General features: G+C 33.8%; 3 protein-coding genes and 1 long non-coding RNA gene across 4 annotated transcripts; 2 read left to right on the top strand and 2 right to left on the bottom strand.

The window, feature by feature from the left end:
- The first annotated feature begins 7,358 nt into the window (after positions 1-7,358).
- LOC116171281 (uncharacterized protein DDB_G0286299-like) lies at positions 7,359-12,782 on the top strand. Its single transcript, XM_031488028.1, has 5 exons — positions 7,359-7,527; positions 7,998-8,072; positions 8,122-8,242; positions 8,292-8,491; positions 11,392-12,782. Exons 1-5 carry the CDS (start codon positions 7,471-7,473, stop codon positions 11,539-11,541), a joined length of 603 nt encoding a protein of 200 aa, XP_031343888.1. The 5' UTR covers positions 7,359-7,470; the 3' UTR covers positions 11,542-12,782.
- A 1,459-nt stretch (positions 12,783-14,241) lies between these two features.
- LOC116171850 lies at positions 14,242-16,258 on the bottom strand. The gene is made up of 6 exons (XM_031488866.1): positions 15,437-16,258; positions 15,243-15,291; positions 15,081-15,197; positions 14,834-15,034; positions 14,569-14,781; positions 14,242-14,520 (listed from the first exon to the last, which is right to left on the bottom strand). The coding sequence occupies exons 2-6, from the start codon at positions 15,247-15,249 to the stop codon at positions 14,354-14,356; spliced, it is 705 nt and encodes a 234-aa protein (XP_031344726.1). The 5' UTR covers positions 15,250-15,291; positions 15,437-16,258; the 3' UTR covers positions 14,242-14,353.
- Positions 16,259-16,266: 8 nt separating this feature from the next.
- On the top strand, positions 16,267-16,726 carry LOC116171851. Its single transcript, XR_004145537.1, has 2 exons — positions 16,267-16,443; positions 16,492-16,726. It is a non-coding gene; the product is annotated as an uncharacterized LOC116171851 (long non-coding RNA).
- Positions 16,727-17,244: 518 nt separating this feature from the next.
- On the bottom strand, positions 17,245-18,601 carry LOC116171849 (pyridoxal phosphate phosphatase PHOSPHO2-like). The gene is made up of 2 exons (XM_031488865.1): positions 18,441-18,601; positions 17,245-18,389 (listed from the first exon to the last, which is right to left on the bottom strand). The coding sequence occupies exons 1-2, from the start codon at positions 18,516-18,518 to the stop codon at positions 17,649-17,651; spliced, it is 819 nt and encodes a 272-aa protein (XP_031344725.1). The 5' UTR covers positions 18,519-18,601; the 3' UTR covers positions 17,245-17,648.
- Positions 18,602-19,136: the final 535 nt, after the last annotated feature.

Raw genomic sequence — 19,136 nt, 5'->3', positions numbered from 1 at the left:
CTCAGATCGACCCGGAAAAAAATTTTCTTATAGAATGTGGCCTGTAGAATCCATAATTTCAGACAGTTCCAAGATTGGGCTACTAGTTCAAAAGTTACAGCCCTTTGAATTTTATTTCGAAATAGGTTTAGTCTATAACTTTTGATTGAGCAGTCTGATCGAAAAATTACGAATTGTTTTGGATTCTACGCACCAAAATTAATAAGAAAAAGTGTTTTCCCGAGAAATTTTGGTGTAGTCGATTTTTGGTAAAAAAGGAAGGTTAATACACTGCCTTTTTTTTGAGGCCCGCAAAAAAAAATTGTCTCAGATCGACCCGGAAAAAAAATTTACTTATAGAATGTGGCCTGTAGAATCCATAATTTCAAACAGTTTCCAAGATTGGGCTACTAGATCAAAAGTTACAGCCCTTTCAATTTTCTTTCGAAATTGGTTTCTAGTCCATAACTTTTGATTGAGAAGTCTAATCGAAAAAGTACGAATTGTTTTGGATTCTACGCACTAAAATTAATACATAATAAAATATGATCGTTAAAAGAACATTAATAGCAAAGACCGCCAACATAAAATAGGTGGATAGGTACCATGAGAAAACTGTTTTGACTTTTTATGACGTATCAATCTAAAGCAAGATTTTTTTATTTAGATTTTTACATTGTTTTGAGAAAAGTCTTTACCACAGAAAATAACCCACAAAAATGTCCATTTATCAATCTATTTTGCTGTTGTATTATACGCTAAAATGTATAGAATTTAATGCTATATAATAATAGCAATATTTTGATTTGGGCCTCGTTTTAAAAGAAATTTTGAAGATTATGGCGTTAGGTTCGTGATATATTCAAACTGCTCCCCATGCGGCCTACAAATGACTCTAAGTATACTTTGAGCATGCCAAATAGCACAATATGCAGACTGTTCCCGAATCCTCCTCCGCTTAATCGTGTAATTATAGCTTAAGAATCCTTAAAAACTGATTAATTTTATGGAACAGGTCCAATTTTAATGATTCTTCCTTTGATATGTTTGTAATTCTGTACCACTTATAATTAGAAACATTGTAGTCAGGTAACAACACATCATTGGAAAGGTTTTTCTTTTCTGAATTTGAAAGTGTTTTTTTTAGATTAGCTTTTCTAAGAGAAGTGTCATTTGCACTATGAAAGGTTGGGGCTACTGGCATAAGAGTCGAAGAGATTAGATTATTAAAATTAATATACCCGGATATTTTTCGAAAAGTTGTTCTGTTCCCATTTTACGTGTTTGCCACGATGAATTGTTTAAATAATAGGTAGGTACAGGATTTGTATGCAATTGTCTTGAGCAGACATGTGCACAGATAAAACTTTTGTGGGCAAATGGACCCAAATGTACGAATTTGACGTGAAAATGCCTAGTTTGGAGGATGGCATTTTTATGCACCTTTCATGGTAAAATAGGTAGTATTACAATTGACAAACTCTTGCATAATTTTGTGGTTTGGCTGCATTTCCTCTGAAATCTTTCTATAATTCCTGTATGAGCTAATACGACAGCTTTTCGCGTGTTTTTTATGAATAATTGCATTACAATTTCTACCAGCAGCTGTTTCTATCGGAATTTTCATTTACACTTGAAATTGCTTATCGACTGTCTCCGAGAATTTTTCTAGAACACAAAAAACCGGAGTTGTAAATGAATTTATTTCATTTATTGTGAAAATTGTTTTCTTTTGTTCTCTCTTTTCATGTTCAAGGTTCCTTGATCCCAAATTTCATTTTTATGAATAAGTGTTCTCACGAAAATTTTTAAAAAGATTGTATAAAACAATTATGCGAAGTATTTATTATTTATTAAATATGGCGTAGTATTGCGAGCAGCTACTTCATCACAAACGTAACAAAGTCTGAAAGCCTGGGCCGTTCTCACAATAACTCAAAAACGCTAATGATGCTGAAATTTGGCACACAGATAGGCCATAACCAAAGGAAAAAGTGAATGGATATTGGGTTGCGGGGTGGACCCCCTGGTGCAAGGTCAAAAGTCAAACGTATTTTGATCAGCATTCGATTTTTGGAACGCTCTTTTCGAAAGCATTCACAAAGATTTGTAGGGAGGGTTGCACTGTTCACCTCAATAAATTAATATTGCATTTGAATTAAGACATCATAATTTTCGTAAAAAGTGATTGGTTATCATTTAAACAATATGAATATTAATTACGCACGTTGAAATGTTTTTGATTTCATGTATCGAAAGCATATCAAAGTAAAAATCATTGACATCGGACTGCTCCTGTACAACTCGCTTATATGTGATGAGAACTCTCTGAAATAAAATGAAAGGATACAATTTCCATTTATATTTTTCAGTCAAAATCAGCCGAGCTACGATTGGGACCCGAACGCAGTCTGGTCCCAGTCAAACGCTTGGTCGCAACCAGTACAACAAAGTCAGGCAAGTCAACCAAACAGCCAGCAATACCAAATGGAACAACAGTACAATATCGAAAGCAAGAACACCCGTTCCGTTATCAGTAAGCCTCCCCCAAACACTAAACGAACAACAGGCTCCAGCAATCTCTTCGTTGCCGAAGACTCCTTCCCGACCTGGGACGATTAGTACGATTTTAAAAATGATAGGTTATTTTGTTAATTATTTAAATCGAATTGTATCGATACAGGTTGTTATATTGTGTGATTTTTACATGACTGATATATTTAAACATATTAAAGTTGTTTTATATTTGTAAATTGTAGTGCGTTCTAATAGCATTATTTGCTGTAATGCACGCGAAATGCGTTACATCAAGAAGAATAATTATATTCTAAATAGAAATTTGGTAAACTATTCCGAGGTGATCGTCTCTATCCAACAAGCACAACTAGCTACAGATATTTGACAAAAAGAGTATTGTGTGATAGATATTTATTGTAATTTTCTTTGACCTTTCTAAACAGTGAATGAGATGATTCTTGTACGACAGAATTATACAATTTTTCTATAATAAAATGTTATATCATAGTCCTAATGTATCTATAATTATATTTAATATGCCTATGAAGTTTAAGGTGTACATATTAACAGGTTGTTAAAATTAAAATAAGAAGATATTTGTACTAAATGTTGCTTACGGAAACTATAAGAATATTATTTTAAATGGTGTAACTATCTTTTTGTAAAAGCTTGATTTCCAAGTAACTTCAGTGTAGGTAAATCCTAAACAAACACATACGCAGAGTAGTGCTTCAGATTTTCTGGGTGCTAGTACTATTGCAATAATCTTTTCTTGGTAACAATAAGTCTTCCCTAGGAGTATTGTACAAACCTTCTGCTTGTATGAATTTAGTTCTCTGCCACTTTTGCAATTGATGTTGCTCAAATTACCATATAAAATAATATTTTATAGTTTTGTTTGGTGTTTAAATATTCATCAATGTTCAAACTTGTTATCACGCAATTGTATAAACACTCTGAACTGATTATAAAAGTATTTTCCATACGTCAGTGCCTGGATTCAATATTTGTTGAATTAGTTATTATTTAAGAATACTCTCTAAACGCAACTTTTTCATCGATACCTCTAGTTAAGTTTGAAGGGTATTTGGAACGATGATTGAGGCGTTGGGTATTACGTAGATCAAATTTGAGAATTGTATTTGTGGTGTATGTTTAGCTAGATTCTCATTATTCATTTTACATTATTGTCAGTACAAATATTTGTGTTCCTTACATACAACACTAAATATTAACTCTCCATTAGTGTATACAATCGCATATCTGTAGTATTAACTAGAGATTTCAATTAGGTTCATCATTGCAGTGATATTTGATGTTTAAAATTCTTCCGGTATATTTATTAAGTACCTAAGTAAATAAACGATAGATAGATGAAATGTTTAATTAGCGAATAAACTATTTCAGCATTTCAGCCACAAATAATTCAGTATCTTTTGTCTAATAAATTTTCCGAAATTTCAGATCAATTAACCGACGTAGTTTAGAAATGGGCTAAATGGAGGTCTGCGTATGCGCGATCTATTTTTTATGTACATTTAATTTATTGTTTTAACAAGCACTTCCCTCAAAATTTCAGAAAAAACAGTGCACATGACCCAAAGATTTAATCGTGGTTTCCAACAGAGTCACTTTTATTTTTCGGTTTTCTCTATCAATGCATTTAACCCCCCCCCCCCCCAATAAATTAAAATTGTGGTTTCTTTGATCCAAAATGGTGGCGAAGGTAGAGCAAGTTTGATGTTTAAGTTTTGGTTAATTCAATTCAAAATACAACAAATGTATAAAATTTCTAAGCACAAGAAACGGCAAACGTGTTATTAGAAGCGAAAAAATAGATTTTTAACGCATTTTTGAAAAAAATACACTATTATATTCGTTATGGCTGGCAGGCCGGCTGTCCGCGCGAGATCTCAACAACTACAATAGCTAGAGAATTCAAATTTTCACTAAACGCTTTCTGCTATAGTGTAGATGTGCAGGCACTAGTCTATTTTGAGTTAAATTACTTGTGAGATCGATAATTAAAGAAAATAATTTCGATATGGGTTTCGGAGGTGCTATAATTTGACCGTTAGATAGCGCTACCAGTATAAAAACTTATTATTTACTTTGTGATTTGTTTTACAAAATAAAGACGTACTCTCAATTGAAATTAAATCAAATTAAGTATTTAACGCAGCCGAAATTACTCGTGAGATCGATAATTTTAAACTTCGCTACTAAAATACTGACCTGCATTACCAAAAATGCGCTTTAATCATGCATATGCTGATTTACAACTTGTTTGCTATAACTGACTTTGTAAGAGACACAGAAGAAATTCCTTCCTTAGTGCAAGCGTCGACACCATAACGAACCAAATAGCAAAAAAAGTACCTCATAAGATAAAGATCTGAAAGCGACACACCCGTAGGGACGGAAAGACGGACGGGCGGGCCTACGGACGGGCACATTTTTAATTTTTGTGGCTAATCCCTTGACTCTGCGTACCGTACTCGTACTTCATTTTTCGACATACGTTTTCAAATTTCATTTATGAGAAGCATCTTCTGTTAAAATTTCAAAAAAAAAGATCCTCAAATAAAAAAGTTGAATTTGCGCTCAATCCATTTTTTCTATCTATGGGAATTTCCAAAACTGTAAGAGATACGAACGAAAGGCAAATTAGGAAAAAGTTACGCAATTAAACAATTATTTTCATACTGTAAAGGCAACTAGAAAATTCCGATTACTTCCAAAGATGTGCCAGAAAAACTGAAATTCAAACATTTTGCTGATGTTATTTGAACAGTTGCAGAAAAATAAAAAAAAACACTTTCCCGTTGCCACTCTTTGAACTCTACAATACAACGTTTCGTTTCGGATAAATCATCAGCAACATTATTTTTTTATAAGGCCCGTAAAAAAATACATACTGTATCGGGTGGCGTTTTTTATTACGAATACGATATACAGCGCGCAACAGAAATACAAAACTTGGAAACTTAAGTTTCGACAGGATGGTGCACCAGCGCACTACGCCCTAAAGCGTGCATGAATACTTATCGAACATCCATTTTTCATTTTCCAGGAAAATTTGTTAACGTTACACATGTGCAATCCATTTTTGACGTCTTACTTCAATTTCATTTCATAAGAAGAATCCTACCCTAAAATTTCAGAACGATTGGTTCACAAATAACAAATGTGAGTCGGGGCATGCGCAATAATAGTTTTACGTGTCTGCCTATGTAAAATTTACTTTTTTTGTGCATTTAATTCGTTCATTGGTAAAATCTGTAAAAATTTCAGAAAAATCCGTCCCCAAATAGAAAAGTTGCATGAACAACCTATTCGCTTCATTTCAATTTGATTTTATAAGAAGCATCTTAACGTACAGAATTTATAAACATAATAAACAACAAAAGTGTAAAATGAAAAAATTGATATTTTTATTTTTATAAACGTTAAAAAATCCCTTCTTTGGTGCAAACCGAAGTGCAAACCTTGACACCATAACGAACCAAATATAAGTCTTAAGATAAAGATCCAATAGGGACGAGCAGAAGGATGGACAGACGGACGGACGAACAAGCGGGCGGACACGCGGACACACGGACGTACAAAGTGGCAACAATAGCGCATTTTTTTAATTTTTGTCGAAATGCGCTAAAAAAACAGGTCGTTGAAATTTAGAAGCAAACAAAAACTGAGATCCCTTAAAACTAGAACTAAAACTAAAAGGGATAAAATGATGAGGACAAATTGGTTTCGAGACGGCGAATAAGAAACGGCGAGGACTAACCGTAAGAGCTGTAAAAGGGTTTGCTGCAACCTCTCATTCGCTTGACAAGTGGATGAAGATTTTATTGCAAGCGGCTGGAGTGATTACCATTTACCAATGGTTTGAGGATCCTCAGAAATTGAAACCTTTTTTCCTAAAGGCGTGAAATTTTACTACAAACCTTCATATGCCATTACCATAATCGGGTGAGTCAAGTCAGAAATTGAAACCGTTTTGAGTCCTGAAATAACTTGTTCTACACTTTAAGGGCTGATTACAGCCCCCTATCCCTTCGTGCAATGAATGGCGAGTTGTATAATAGATGGCGTTATTACCAATCGTTTGAGTTCAGTCAAAAAATTGAAACCTTTTTTCTGAAGCTAACAACACTGCATTTAGTAGGGGTCGTGATAACCCTGAAATACAGCTGATGGGTAAAATGACAAATACGTTAATAATGATCTATGAGCCGAGGTAGTTTAAGTTTTAAGTAGTTCAAATCTGATTTGATTACCGCCGCCACTGATCATTCGGGCATGTTCGGTGTTTTTGGTACTGTATTCTGGCTGCTAAGTTCACATAGGTTAAACCGCAAATTTGCGTACAAGACTTTTTTTCTTCATTTTTATTGTTATTATGTACCTAATTTAAAAGTTACTCAATGAAACACTTGAAAGTTTTCTCATGCAATGTATCTTTTAAATCTCTACGGAAGTTGCGCGACATTAATAGAGGCGTAGTGGGAGTGGAAAAAAACTGCCTACGCCACTGATCTGATCTTCATTTAAGCTTACCTAAATTTTACTACAAAGTTGGAAATAAAACGCTTATTGCACTACTTTCCATTTTCAATCGACAGCCAACCTGTTTTTAATTTAGGTACTTTGATTTTATCAACAACGTGCTTTCAATGACTCACATTTACGCTTCACAACTACAATTAGGCACATAAAATCTATTACGTAATATTTTGTTGTAATAGAAACAATGGGATTTCGAAATTATAAGTAAAATGTGGTGAAAAGGTGGATTTTAATTTACCTCCACTAATTCAAATTAAAAGATTGATGCAGTGGCGCCTCTCGCGATCACGTGACCGACGCTGGCCGCCATTTGTTTCGTGTAAACACAACGACCGGGTTGCGGAACATCTATATCTGACTTTTACAAGGAATTGTATATAAATTTGTGTTTTTACGCGTATTAAAATGTCGGACGTTGACGGAGTAAATACTAATAGTGCAACTAATGAAGAAAATAGTCAGGTAAGTGTTTTAAAATTATATTTTTCTCAAGTAGTTGTTCGAAGTGCTAGCAATGTGCACGTAATACTTCCATACTGTTAGACTGTGACTGTTCGATTTAAACCTCTTTCATGTTATCGTAGTACGCTTTACGACAGTTGGGCACGTCACATTCTAAGTGGACATCCCAGTAAACTAATAAATCCAATTATTACAAAGATTACGCTTTAGAAAGTGTAATAATAATACGCAATAATTGCATTATAAATCGAACATCGCTTTTGCGTATAACCCCTTTTGCTGCTGCAATAAATAACCTGAAAAATGCCAAATTTTCCGGAGGTATCGTATTTTCCGAACTTATCACGTAACGTACGTTTCACAACTTTATGCTCTTTCTCAAATTAAGGTAGATTTAGACGTACGCGGTTGTTTTGTTCGTTTATCTTTTGGAGGGAAAATTTAAAAAGTATAATGTTCTTGTTTTCCAGAATGACAAATCGCCAAAAGGGAAAAAGGGAAAGAAAATAGACAGGGCTCTCGAGGAAAGTGAGGCCATTACAAAGGTAATTACTCGCCTCGTGCCCGTCCGCATGTAACATTTCTCGTTAACAGGGAATCGCCCCAGAAGTCGAAGGTAGACGCGTGACACGGTCTTCGGCGAGAGGCGTTCCGGCGACACCTCCTCCACCCGCTAAAAAAGAGCGTAAGAGCTCATCGGCCAGTAAAGGAAAAGGTTTGTTTCGCTAACTTGCAGTATTCGACAGTATAACTGAAACTTGCAGGACGAGGTCGTCCAAAAACGACGGCAAAGGACGAAACCGATTCTCAAGACGAAAACAAAGACTCGGCGCCCGAAAGTTCAGAGGAACAGCCGAAGATCGACGAACCCACCGATAAAACTGACGGCGAGCCCGTCGAGAATAACACACATGCCGAGAAGGACGAATCTGCCAATAATAATGCAGAAGTGAATGATACGAAGGTACACTGCTGTTTATTTCACGTATTGTTTCTTTTGCAATTGGATATGTAAATATTTTAAAGCATCACTGTCCTTGTTGGAGGTTGATCGTAGTTGTTCTTATATTTCCTACATGCTGTGATGGTCTTTGTCTTATTTCTATGAAGGTCAAGCAGAAATTGAAACTTCCAGCATTATATGGCATAGCAGTCACCCGTAACATAGCAAACTGATTATCTTCTCTCTGAAGAGATTTATTTTGACCTATCAAGCTTAAATTTTTCAATTATTTATTGTTGTCTATTTGTTTGTTCCAATAGACTACCTGAAAAAATCCCTCTGAAAAAAATGCTCACATTACATTTTGTTTTCTCTGTGGCTATATATTTTTCAATTTTGAGTAAACTACTGAACTACTACAATGTAGTAAGGTAGGTACATCAAATCTTTTTTTTTTTTTTAGGTTTTTTCAGTTGTTTTTGTTTTTCATTTGTTCAGCAGTATGTTTATGTAGTTGTCTTACAGGTACTTTTGTAGGAAATTTAAAAAAAGTTATAATTGCACTAAGGTAAATTAATGCTTTGCTATACTATAGTATAATCATTATTAAAAAGTGTACAGTGAAAGATATTGGGTTCAAAAAAATTGGCAGGTTGAAAAATTTTTGAAAACAAACTCGACGGGTAAAATGTTTGAACGCTACAACCCCAAATCTTAATTTAAATTGTTTCTGACCAGAATGGTGGAGGTTAGGGATATCGAAAAAATTACTATTTTAATAATTTTTTAATATCAAGCTTTTTTCGTTTACAAAGAAAAAAAAATTAATTCTTTTTACCCTCTGGTACCAGTGCTGAAATTTTCTGTTTAAGAGTCAACTTCCATTAGAAAACAATAAGATTCAAAATTTGTATTCTTTTAATTTTTCTTGGTGGCAATATTAGAATTAACTTTTTTTTTTAAATACTCTTGCCTAATAAAAAAATCCAAAATTATCTCAAGTGTGACATGAACATTTGAAATTTTCAAAAAGTAATTTTGGATATATTTTCATTTAAAAAAAGGGGGCTGACACTTTGTTGTTAATTCTAAATCAATTCATTTAAACATGATTTTTTGTAACTACATAATTGATCGCATGTGATTTTTTATGACACTTTGACTTAGTGACTACAAGTCCATTACACTACTACTAGAAGGTCAAACATTAATTTCAGGAATATATACTAAAACGGTTGCTTGTGTCATATTTTGACCTTTTTTCAAAGCTCCCCTGAAAACAATGGTTGTCAAGTAAATGCCCTTGTATCATCTTAGTACACAGATCCACCACAGATTCAGAATTTTTTAAAGATTGTTATGGACAAATGCAAATTTTAGGGTAGATTCTTATTGTATTTAAATTCTTCTCTATGCACCCTCTACCACTAAATACATAAGTACGTCAAATTAGGCGGTAGACTTTCGATTCAACCAAAATTTCGTTTGGGAGTTGCGTTCCAAAAATCCCTCCTATTAAAAACAGAAAAATGGGACCATTTTTGGGTATTCCCTTTCCGATCTTGTGTATTTTTTTCCAATTCCTGCCACAAGAGTGCGCTGCTCTAAACAAGAGAGCAGAAAACATCTGATCGCAGATACAAAATTCCATGCCTGGACATGAAAATAACGTCTTAAATTTTTTGAAAATTTAAATTTTATGAAAATTCAAAAAGAAAAAGAACTTTAAAAATCTCGTATAGAAGAAATGCTTATCGGCGAAATCGTTAAGCGTCATTCAGTATTTGAGTGGAGTAGGTGTTATTTTATTCTTGGGCCAATAATAGCCAAATGAATTTTTCTAGTTGTGTCAGTTGTGGAATTAGAAAATTATATGAAAAAAGGTACTCGCAAATTTAAAAGAGGGTCATGTGACATACTTTTTGAATGTGGTGCAATCAGCTGAGAAAATTGTGATGGTGTGAAAGTTAGAAAATGGAACATGGAACCAAACATCCTTTATATAAAAACTGTGTATCGTGATGGATCCTTCATAAAAAAGTGCTCCAAGAAAGATTTTGCCAAAATCAAATATCTTTAATAATAAGAAAGTTATGAATTGTTTGCGCCAGTGATCTTTTTCTTTAAAATTGAGCTCCAGACACCTAGGGCCATTTTTTCCATCTATTAAAATACAGGGTGAATAAAAGTATCCAATTTGGACCACCCTGTACATTTAGAAATAATGTCTATAAATACGCAACCATTGATATTTGCACAATACATTTTTTAACCCACTGTTGTGGCAGTCGCGTGTGTGCGACAATGGGGGTTTACAGTATAGTTGAATTCCGCAGTTCTAATTCAATAAGCGTGTACCTGAAACCATAAAACATTTTTTTGGACAGTAAAAGTTTATTTAAAAATAGAGGCTGATTAGCAAAAAAATAATGAACATGTGCGGTTTTAAAGGTTGATTCAAAACGATATGATTGTGGCGGGCTCTGTGACGTAATAAGCCCGACCAATCAGCTCCTAGAACCATTCAGATGACATAACGACTTGGCAATAATGCAGGAGAATGGCATTTAGGTATAACTTGCGTCATCTGTCACAGGCACTTGTCACTTTCGTGCTAGATGCAGTTAAACATCCCTCTCAAAACGTCAAATGTGACAAACGTCAGACCCTCGCGTAAGGTTGCCAGCTCACTTCTACGTGATTGGTTGTAGGTTTGTGACGTATTTAGTCTGAAGTGTTTCAAATTCGGACTAAAAACACAGCTTTTCAATAATTTATTTTGGAGTTATTTTACTCGCAAATAAAAATTGAGGACACACGGGTCTTTTTATTTTTAATGTACTTTGTGGATCAGAAATAAAAAATGAAGGCGGGATGAGCCCATTTTAACACTTGTTTGATCCATTAATTTCCGCTTTCAGGAAACACAAGAGAATGGCGCAAAAGAAGATATCGCCGACGCTCCAATGTCGGAGGATAAAAGCGAAGAATCGTCCGAGGAAGTTAGCAAAGAGAAAAATGATCTTGGAGAGTCTAGTGCGAATGCAATAGAAGAGGACAAACCTGAATAAATGTATGTGTGTGAATAAAACTTGTCTTATTATAGTAGGGTTTTGCCTATATATTTTACAATGTAATTTTACCAACTTCTAATAAATTGACGAAAACATGTCTTCAAGGTATATGGATAAATTATTGATAACAAAAATTGGTATAATTACATTTTATACAAAGTGCAAAAAATGATTGCTGTTAATATTTTTTAAGAAGAGGATAACTTAGTAATTTCAATCATTATTTTTGTTTTGTATATTTTTGTAAGACAAATTTGGTTTTATTAGTTTGTGGATGGCAACCTATTGATAAGTTCTATTTTAGAGTAGTGAAACGTACATATTGGAATATGTACCTGAACTAATTACATTTCGTTTATAACTGATCAACAAAAACTAATCGACCGAGATCAACAAATATCCATTGTTGTCGTTGCAAGCACAAATGTAATTGGTATTTTGTTACTTGCTTCATTCGCATATCCAAATTGGGAAAATAATATTCAACTATCACACAGTCATCATTCTTTCACTTGTAAATTTGACTTTTATAGATTTGTTTTAACTGCACTCATAGACTTAATAAGAATAGTTCATTATTATATTATTATTACCTTTATAGCTATTTTCGTATGGAAGGGCCATTTGTGTTTTTTTTTAAAGTTGAGTATTCGATTAAAATTGTATATTTACTGCAAGTGTATTCGTTTATTCATGAATATAAATATCAACTAATTACGTTGTATCTTATTAACAATGGTATAAAAAGTGGTAGACCTGGGCTAAGTCTGTACATAAACGATATTCCATCAATCAGTATGACCAGATAGTACAAGACATTGTAGAAAATTTATTTCGTAACTTATTGTGAAGAAAGGATTTCTGCGCAATTAGATGTTCACAAAACCCTTCTTTTTAGTTGTGTATTTGAACAAATTTTGTAATATAGGCACAGATATTAATTATGTTGCAAAGTATTAAACACCGAAGTGGTGGTGTTTGGTGCGTGAGCGGGCACATTTTGGTTGGGTTCATTTTCATTGTAAAGATACTCGGACATTTTCATAACCACTGGCATTTTTCTAACTTTATAACAAATTCTACATGTACGTTACGAATAGAATAGTTTAAGATTTGTATAGGTATTTAACTAACTTTAGACAGATTTGAGAATTAAATGTTGGTTGTAATAGCATATTCAGAATTTGTGCGATGTATGACTGAAATTACTTAGACAAAATAAAATAATGAGTAATATAGTTTTTCTTTGTGTAAAAAAACTTCACATTTTTATACCAACTGTTAATGGTATCCGTTTTTGAAATGTTCGTTTGAATAGTAACTTTGAAGAAATTGAAATCTATTCTACTGCTTGTTCAGAGTAGCGCACAATTTCTTGTAAATCCTTTTCTTTTGTACCGAAACAGCTTATAAATTATGTAAAATTTAAGCGTAATTTTCTATTGGTAATGTATTGCAGTCTTATTCTGTAATAAAAAGGTAAAATTTTTCTTTGTTTTTGTTTTGAACCCTCACATCTTGGGTTAGCAAAATTGTCGCAAACGTACTCTGGTTGTGAATATTGTTCCGCCTACACCCATTTAGGGCAACATTGAGTTTAAAAATAATTATATGTATATAATCAATGATTGGGGTGTTACTCCACACAACCCTGTATATTGCAAACTCGAAAAGCGGTTAAATAATGTACAAGAAATAGTTGCATAAGTGGAATACTATTTCAAAGAAAAAACCTAACAGTTTTTAGAGAGATCAAGATCAGATTGCATATAACATTGAAGGGTGAAAACTTCATAGGCGATTTGCGGGTGAATAGGACGTTGGAAGTGGGTACCGATAAAGGGAATGTGATAGCCTCCAACACCATGTTACTGATAGTGGTGTCAAAATATAGAGAGCAATTTTGGTTTTGGTTAAAGTCTAAAGTCACTAAAATCTAAATATTCTGTAGTATTCACTATTCAGTGAGTGATCAGTGTTGGCAGTCAACGATTTGACTATTCGGCATCGATCGGCAATTCGCTACATTGATGCCCAAAATAACAAATAGGTATCAGGTACTTAGTACTGCTACTGAGGTGAGGTACCTGCGTCCTGCCTTTCACGAAATGACGAAAATAAGAATGTTAAATTTTAAAAACAGGAATTTTTTTGCCCATAACTTTTGATTGAGACGTCTAATCGAAAAAGTACGAATCGTTTTGGATTCTACGCACCCAAATGAAAAAGTTTTTTCCCGAGAAATTTTGGTGCAGTCGATTTTTGGAAAAAAAGGAAAGTAAATACTGCCTTTTTTTTGCCCCGTAAAAAAATTGTGTCAGATCGACCGGAAAAAAATATTTTCTTATAGAATGTGGCCGGTAGAATCCATAATTTCAAACAGTTCCAAGATCGGGCTACTAGATCAAAAGTTCCAGCCCTTTGAATTTTTTGTCGAAATTGGTTTTTTGCCCATAAATATACCTATTATTCAAAGTTTTCGTTGACTAATTAAAGCAAAAGCAATAAAGGGACCTGTCAGCAGTAAGAAATAAAATACCGTTCTAATCTAATCTTTTTCGCCTCTGCAACCCAATTTCTATTTCTCCCCCCCCCCCTCTTCTAGTACGCACTGGGTGACTGTATGTGCCACGAACCCAGAATAAATTTCTGCGTACGCCACTGGACCAACTAATAGGGGTAATAATGATCCAAACATTCGTACTATATTTCTAATAAGGGAAAATAGAGAATATACAGCAAATGTACAGAGTTTGTTCTTAGCAATATAACACAAACATGAAATAATTTTTCTTAATATATATTATTGTTACACAGATCCTTCATTCCCTAAGGCTCCACTTTTAGCCTGGAGCATTCTTTTCTTTGTGATATTTCGCAATCGGCATAACAAAGCTAAAGTATTTTTTCTTTTGTGGTACAGATCAGATAAAGTTCTATGCTCATCATCTGTCAGCAAAGCTCTACCATCAAAGTCTAAAAATGAACAAAAAGTAAGTCATTTAAATAGGCCATTGACTGTACCTATCAGTATGTCAGTTTTATTCTCAAAAATAAACTTTATTGGATACGGAGACACCACTTTATCGATAATAAAGGTCATTATAAGGTGATATCGATTTGGATCTTCCACATCCTCCAAACTGATAGTATACTGAAAGTTTTGGGTAAAGTGATGCAAAGCCTTCTGAAAACCTTTCAATTTAGTTTGATTATTAATATGCGCAGCCTCTTCCTCTAAAATACAGAATTACTAGCTGCATTAGTAAAATTTTCGCTATGTATTTACCTAATTTCAATTTCTCCAAAGCTTCCTTTTTGTGTTGTAATTGTTGCGTTAAATTACGGATGTTCTCTTCTTTCACCTGAATTTGGTTGAGAAGGCCACATATCTCCTCGTCCAGTTCTTGACATTCGTTATCAATTTTACTGCTTTCTTTCACATTGACGGCAGCTGTACGCCCGTTCTCCAAATCCGAAGAAGTTAGTCCTGAAACTTAAGGTATAAACGGGAGATGAGTAAACGTGTAACCAACCTATTTTGTCATTAACAGCATCGATGAATTGCTCCTTGTAGTCTTGAATAGCATTTAGATTGTGTTCCAAAACTGCTACGTGATTATGAATCTCGTCTACGTTCTCCAAAAAATGATCTATGACAAATGGTTAAATTTGCTGAACTCGGCAACAAACCTTACCTGACATATTAACATGAATGATAAGGGTCGTTTAAAAGGGCAAATAATTCTGAAGACAAACAAATTCAAATTAACACAAAAACTAACCTCAAACAAAAACGGTTAATATACTACAGAATACAAATAATTGTACAGGGTTTGTAAAAAGTAAAGTTTTATCATTGTACATTGTTTTATTTTAAATAATAACTAACGTTTTAAGTGTCCTCTTCTGCATACATGTGTAAATAACTGCACCCGAGTTTTTCTTTTTGTTTCTCTCCATAGGTGTATTTTTTTGAGATAATTAACTCAATTTCCTCATTCTCTTCGCATTATTTGGTCTTGTGAGTCTGGATTCTGGCATATTGTCGCCTTCAAAATAGTTCCCTTGAGAAGCCACACAGCGTTAGAGAGGGCATATAATTGGCAAAATAACTGCTAAATCACACTTTATACAACAAATATCTCTACAGATAACCTACTATTCTCTGTAAACAAAGATAAATAATCAACAACTTTTTACATATAACGGCAAGCAAGTGTAATATTACATAAATTATGGAGATTCTACATCTACTCCATAAGGGCCTTGACGCAACGTAAACCGACGAACAAATTGATGAAACATTCACCTTTTATAGAAAACTATATTTATTTTTCATGTGCTAGTTCGATGATATTTGCTCTGTTTGATCATTAAAAAAATATTGATACATGTAGTATATTTTGTAAATCTATGCATACAAACGTAATGGTTTAAAAAAATAATCGACCGTTTTAATTCCCTATATATGCACTATTCGTAAAACCGAAGTAACAATGGACCTTTACAAGTAAATTCGTAGAGGTGAGTGACCTAGTCATTTTTGTTATTGTTAGGTAATTAAGAGTTAAAAAAATGGTTTCTGGTACAGCGCCTTCCCCTTATATTTATTAATCTATTTTTGAAAGGGTATCTATGTAATACGGTAAATAATAAGAGTTTGTGTTGCCTTAGTTTGTATAATGATACGACTGTAAAAATAAATTTACACGTTTAAATGCTAGTTTTCAGACGAAACGCATAGTTTAGTTTCTTTGAAAGTTTGCTACTAACTATGAAAACGTTCTGGGTACTTTTGGCAGTGGCTTTTGCCACACTTTTGGAGATCGAATCAGCGGCACCGAGATGCGTTTGCACATGTACTCACAAAGTGTGTACTACCATGATTCATCCAGCGTAAGTTGATGCGCTGTTACTCAATTTTTAATACTTATTCATTTTTAGTGCGACGTGTTTAAATTTTGCTACGCCCTGTTGCACTGGATATGTACCTGACGGTGACTGGTCACATTGTATTTTAACTTAGTCAGTGCCATTAACTTTTACCTTCGCCAAAGCAATTCCTTCCGGTTAGATTTAACAAAAAAGTGAACTGACCCTATACCTATGGGTTGTAAATACCCTCAATAGTGTACAATTACAATAGAAGCATTAAATATTTTTGTTTCTACTATTCTTACTTATTGTTTTTTTTTGTGATAATCTAGTGAGTAAATACCATAGGAAGAAACAAGAAAGAACACAAAGCGATGAAATACACAAATATTGGTCGGTACAATGTGATACTATAAAAATAATCACTGTACAAAGATCAAGATGGCGTAGCCAGTTAGCTGCAAATGATTAGCACAGCAGTTTCACCCAAAATCCCTTTCTTCTGCGACTGTTCATGAACTCTCATAAATGGTCCATACTTACTTTTAATTTAATTGCAATTTTGCCCTTACCAACATGTAATATTTATCACATTATTCCACTACAGACCTTTGAGTGACAGTACGATTATCAATCAAACTATTTGTAATAGAGCGCGCTTGGTTGCCTAACCATTAACTCTCATTCAACGACGCAATGAACTATTTCCATAAGTATCTATCTTTGGACCTTTGACTATCTCACTATGTCACTTTAGATGAGAAGTTTACAGAAAGTGAAACACGTCCGTAAGCAGTTTATGACAATGTAATAAAATCAGAATTATTATTAAAAATGTTTAATTTACATATACTCTCGCATATACTATAGTAATTTGAAGACCCTTCTACTTTTTGAAACTAAAGCTTTTCCTAGAAGCTATTGTAGGAAGGTCCTAACGATTAACATGTAATGCTCAACAGTGTAGCCGAAATATTGCATATACAGTACATTCTATTAAAGCAAATAGAATAATTGTAGTTTCCATAGCTTCTTGGTGCCTTGATGATAATTAATACACACTACAGATTAATTTTTTTTTCATATGATCTACCAACGGTAGCTGTAACGTCTTGACAGTTTTGCACATGAATTTAGACATGCTGAAAGGGTAAATTTACAAAAAAAAACAAAAAAATTTACAAATCACAGCCCAAATAAAGCAGATCCAAAACAAAAGACTATATTCAGGAATCAGTAGCGATTTTTAAAATATCAAACCCATTATTCCATTTAAATACAGAGGCCTTCATGTCGTATATTTGATTTTTATAAGGTTGCCCTTTCATTATATTACTCACTATACGAGCACAATGAAAGCCTTGTCTGCAGAAGGCGAGGTCTCCAATATTTAAATGTAACATGGGACATACATCATTCGAACCGTCACCTACAAACATAACATTTTCATAAACAACTCCTGCCAATCTCCGACTCTTGATAAAATCATCTAGAATCTGGCCTTTACAGAGGTTTATGGTACTCAATCGACATGTGTCTTGGACATGATACATTTTTATTGTTAGCAGACCATTGCGGAATTCTGCAGGATTTGTGAAAACTTCCTTGACACAATTTAATAAATTGTACTTCCGCAACCATGTGTTTATAAAAAATGAATTCGCATCACTAATTATTATAATATCGTAATCGAGTTTGTCCAATTTTTGTATTAGCTCAACCATTCCGTCGATAGGTGGAATCTCGTGAATTGTCTTCGTAATCAAAGCTTCGTCTAGATTGTTGCTATACAGCAATTCGAAAATTCCTTGCATGTACTGCGTCCATCCGCTTGTGTCGTACTTGTGGCAAGTTTCATATTTGGCAACCACGTCCGATGACAGAAGGTTTCTTACAACAATATCTGAATTTTCACTGCAAATTGTACTGTCAAAGTCAAAGGCAGCTAAACGTTTACAATGGGTCATCTGAAGAGATAAAGAAAGATAAGAAAACAAAGAAATGCCGAATTAGCTTACCGTTATTAAATTTGTATATGATTTTTTGGAAATGCAAGTGCTCACTTTTGATTTTAATAATATATGGATAAATAACATCAAAGGGAATTTAGAAAAACAATGCCATATCTTAGGTTAACTTAACACTTAACCAACACAAAAACAATAAACAAACGAAACGCAAACATAACAAGCAGCATTGCCAACAAAAACCTGTAGAAAACAAAAAAATACCTACTCGTAAGACAATCTACAGTGTGTCAATTTAAAAAGTGGCCAGCATTAAGAAATGCCCAGAACCGTTTCACGGAGAAATGACAAAAACGGTACTTCAACAGACCACAGCTCTCTCACCTTTTAAACCCTCTTTAAAAATTGGAAATTCCCCAAAAACACAAAGTGCTTTTAATTATAGGGTGTAATTGTGGAAAATATCCAAAAAGTTGACGACTTGGCGTTAACAAGCAGTATAGATTAAATTCTCGTTGTATACTATTATATCAGTATGACATACAATATGGAAGTTGCCATTTAAAAATGTTTGTGGCGATTTATGGGGTGCTAGTGGTGCATATACTTTTTTCAAATTTACACACTGTATAAGCATACAAGTAGACCACTAATTCGGTCCAGAAAATTTCAACTCAAAATTGGCCTTCAAAAGTTTGCTACCTATAAGCATACAAGTAGACCACTAATTCGGTCCAGGTAAATTTC

The sequence above is a fragment of the Photinus pyralis genome, unplaced genomic scaffold (assembly GCF_008802855.1).
Source record: "Photinus pyralis isolate 1611_PpyrPB1 unplaced genomic scaffold, Ppyr1.3 Ppyr1.4_LG5, whole genome shotgun sequence".
NCBI classification, from domain to species: Eukaryota; Metazoa; Arthropoda; class Insecta; order Coleoptera; family Lampyridae; genus Photinus; species Photinus pyralis.
This window is presented reverse-complemented; position numbering and strand designations above follow the sequence as displayed.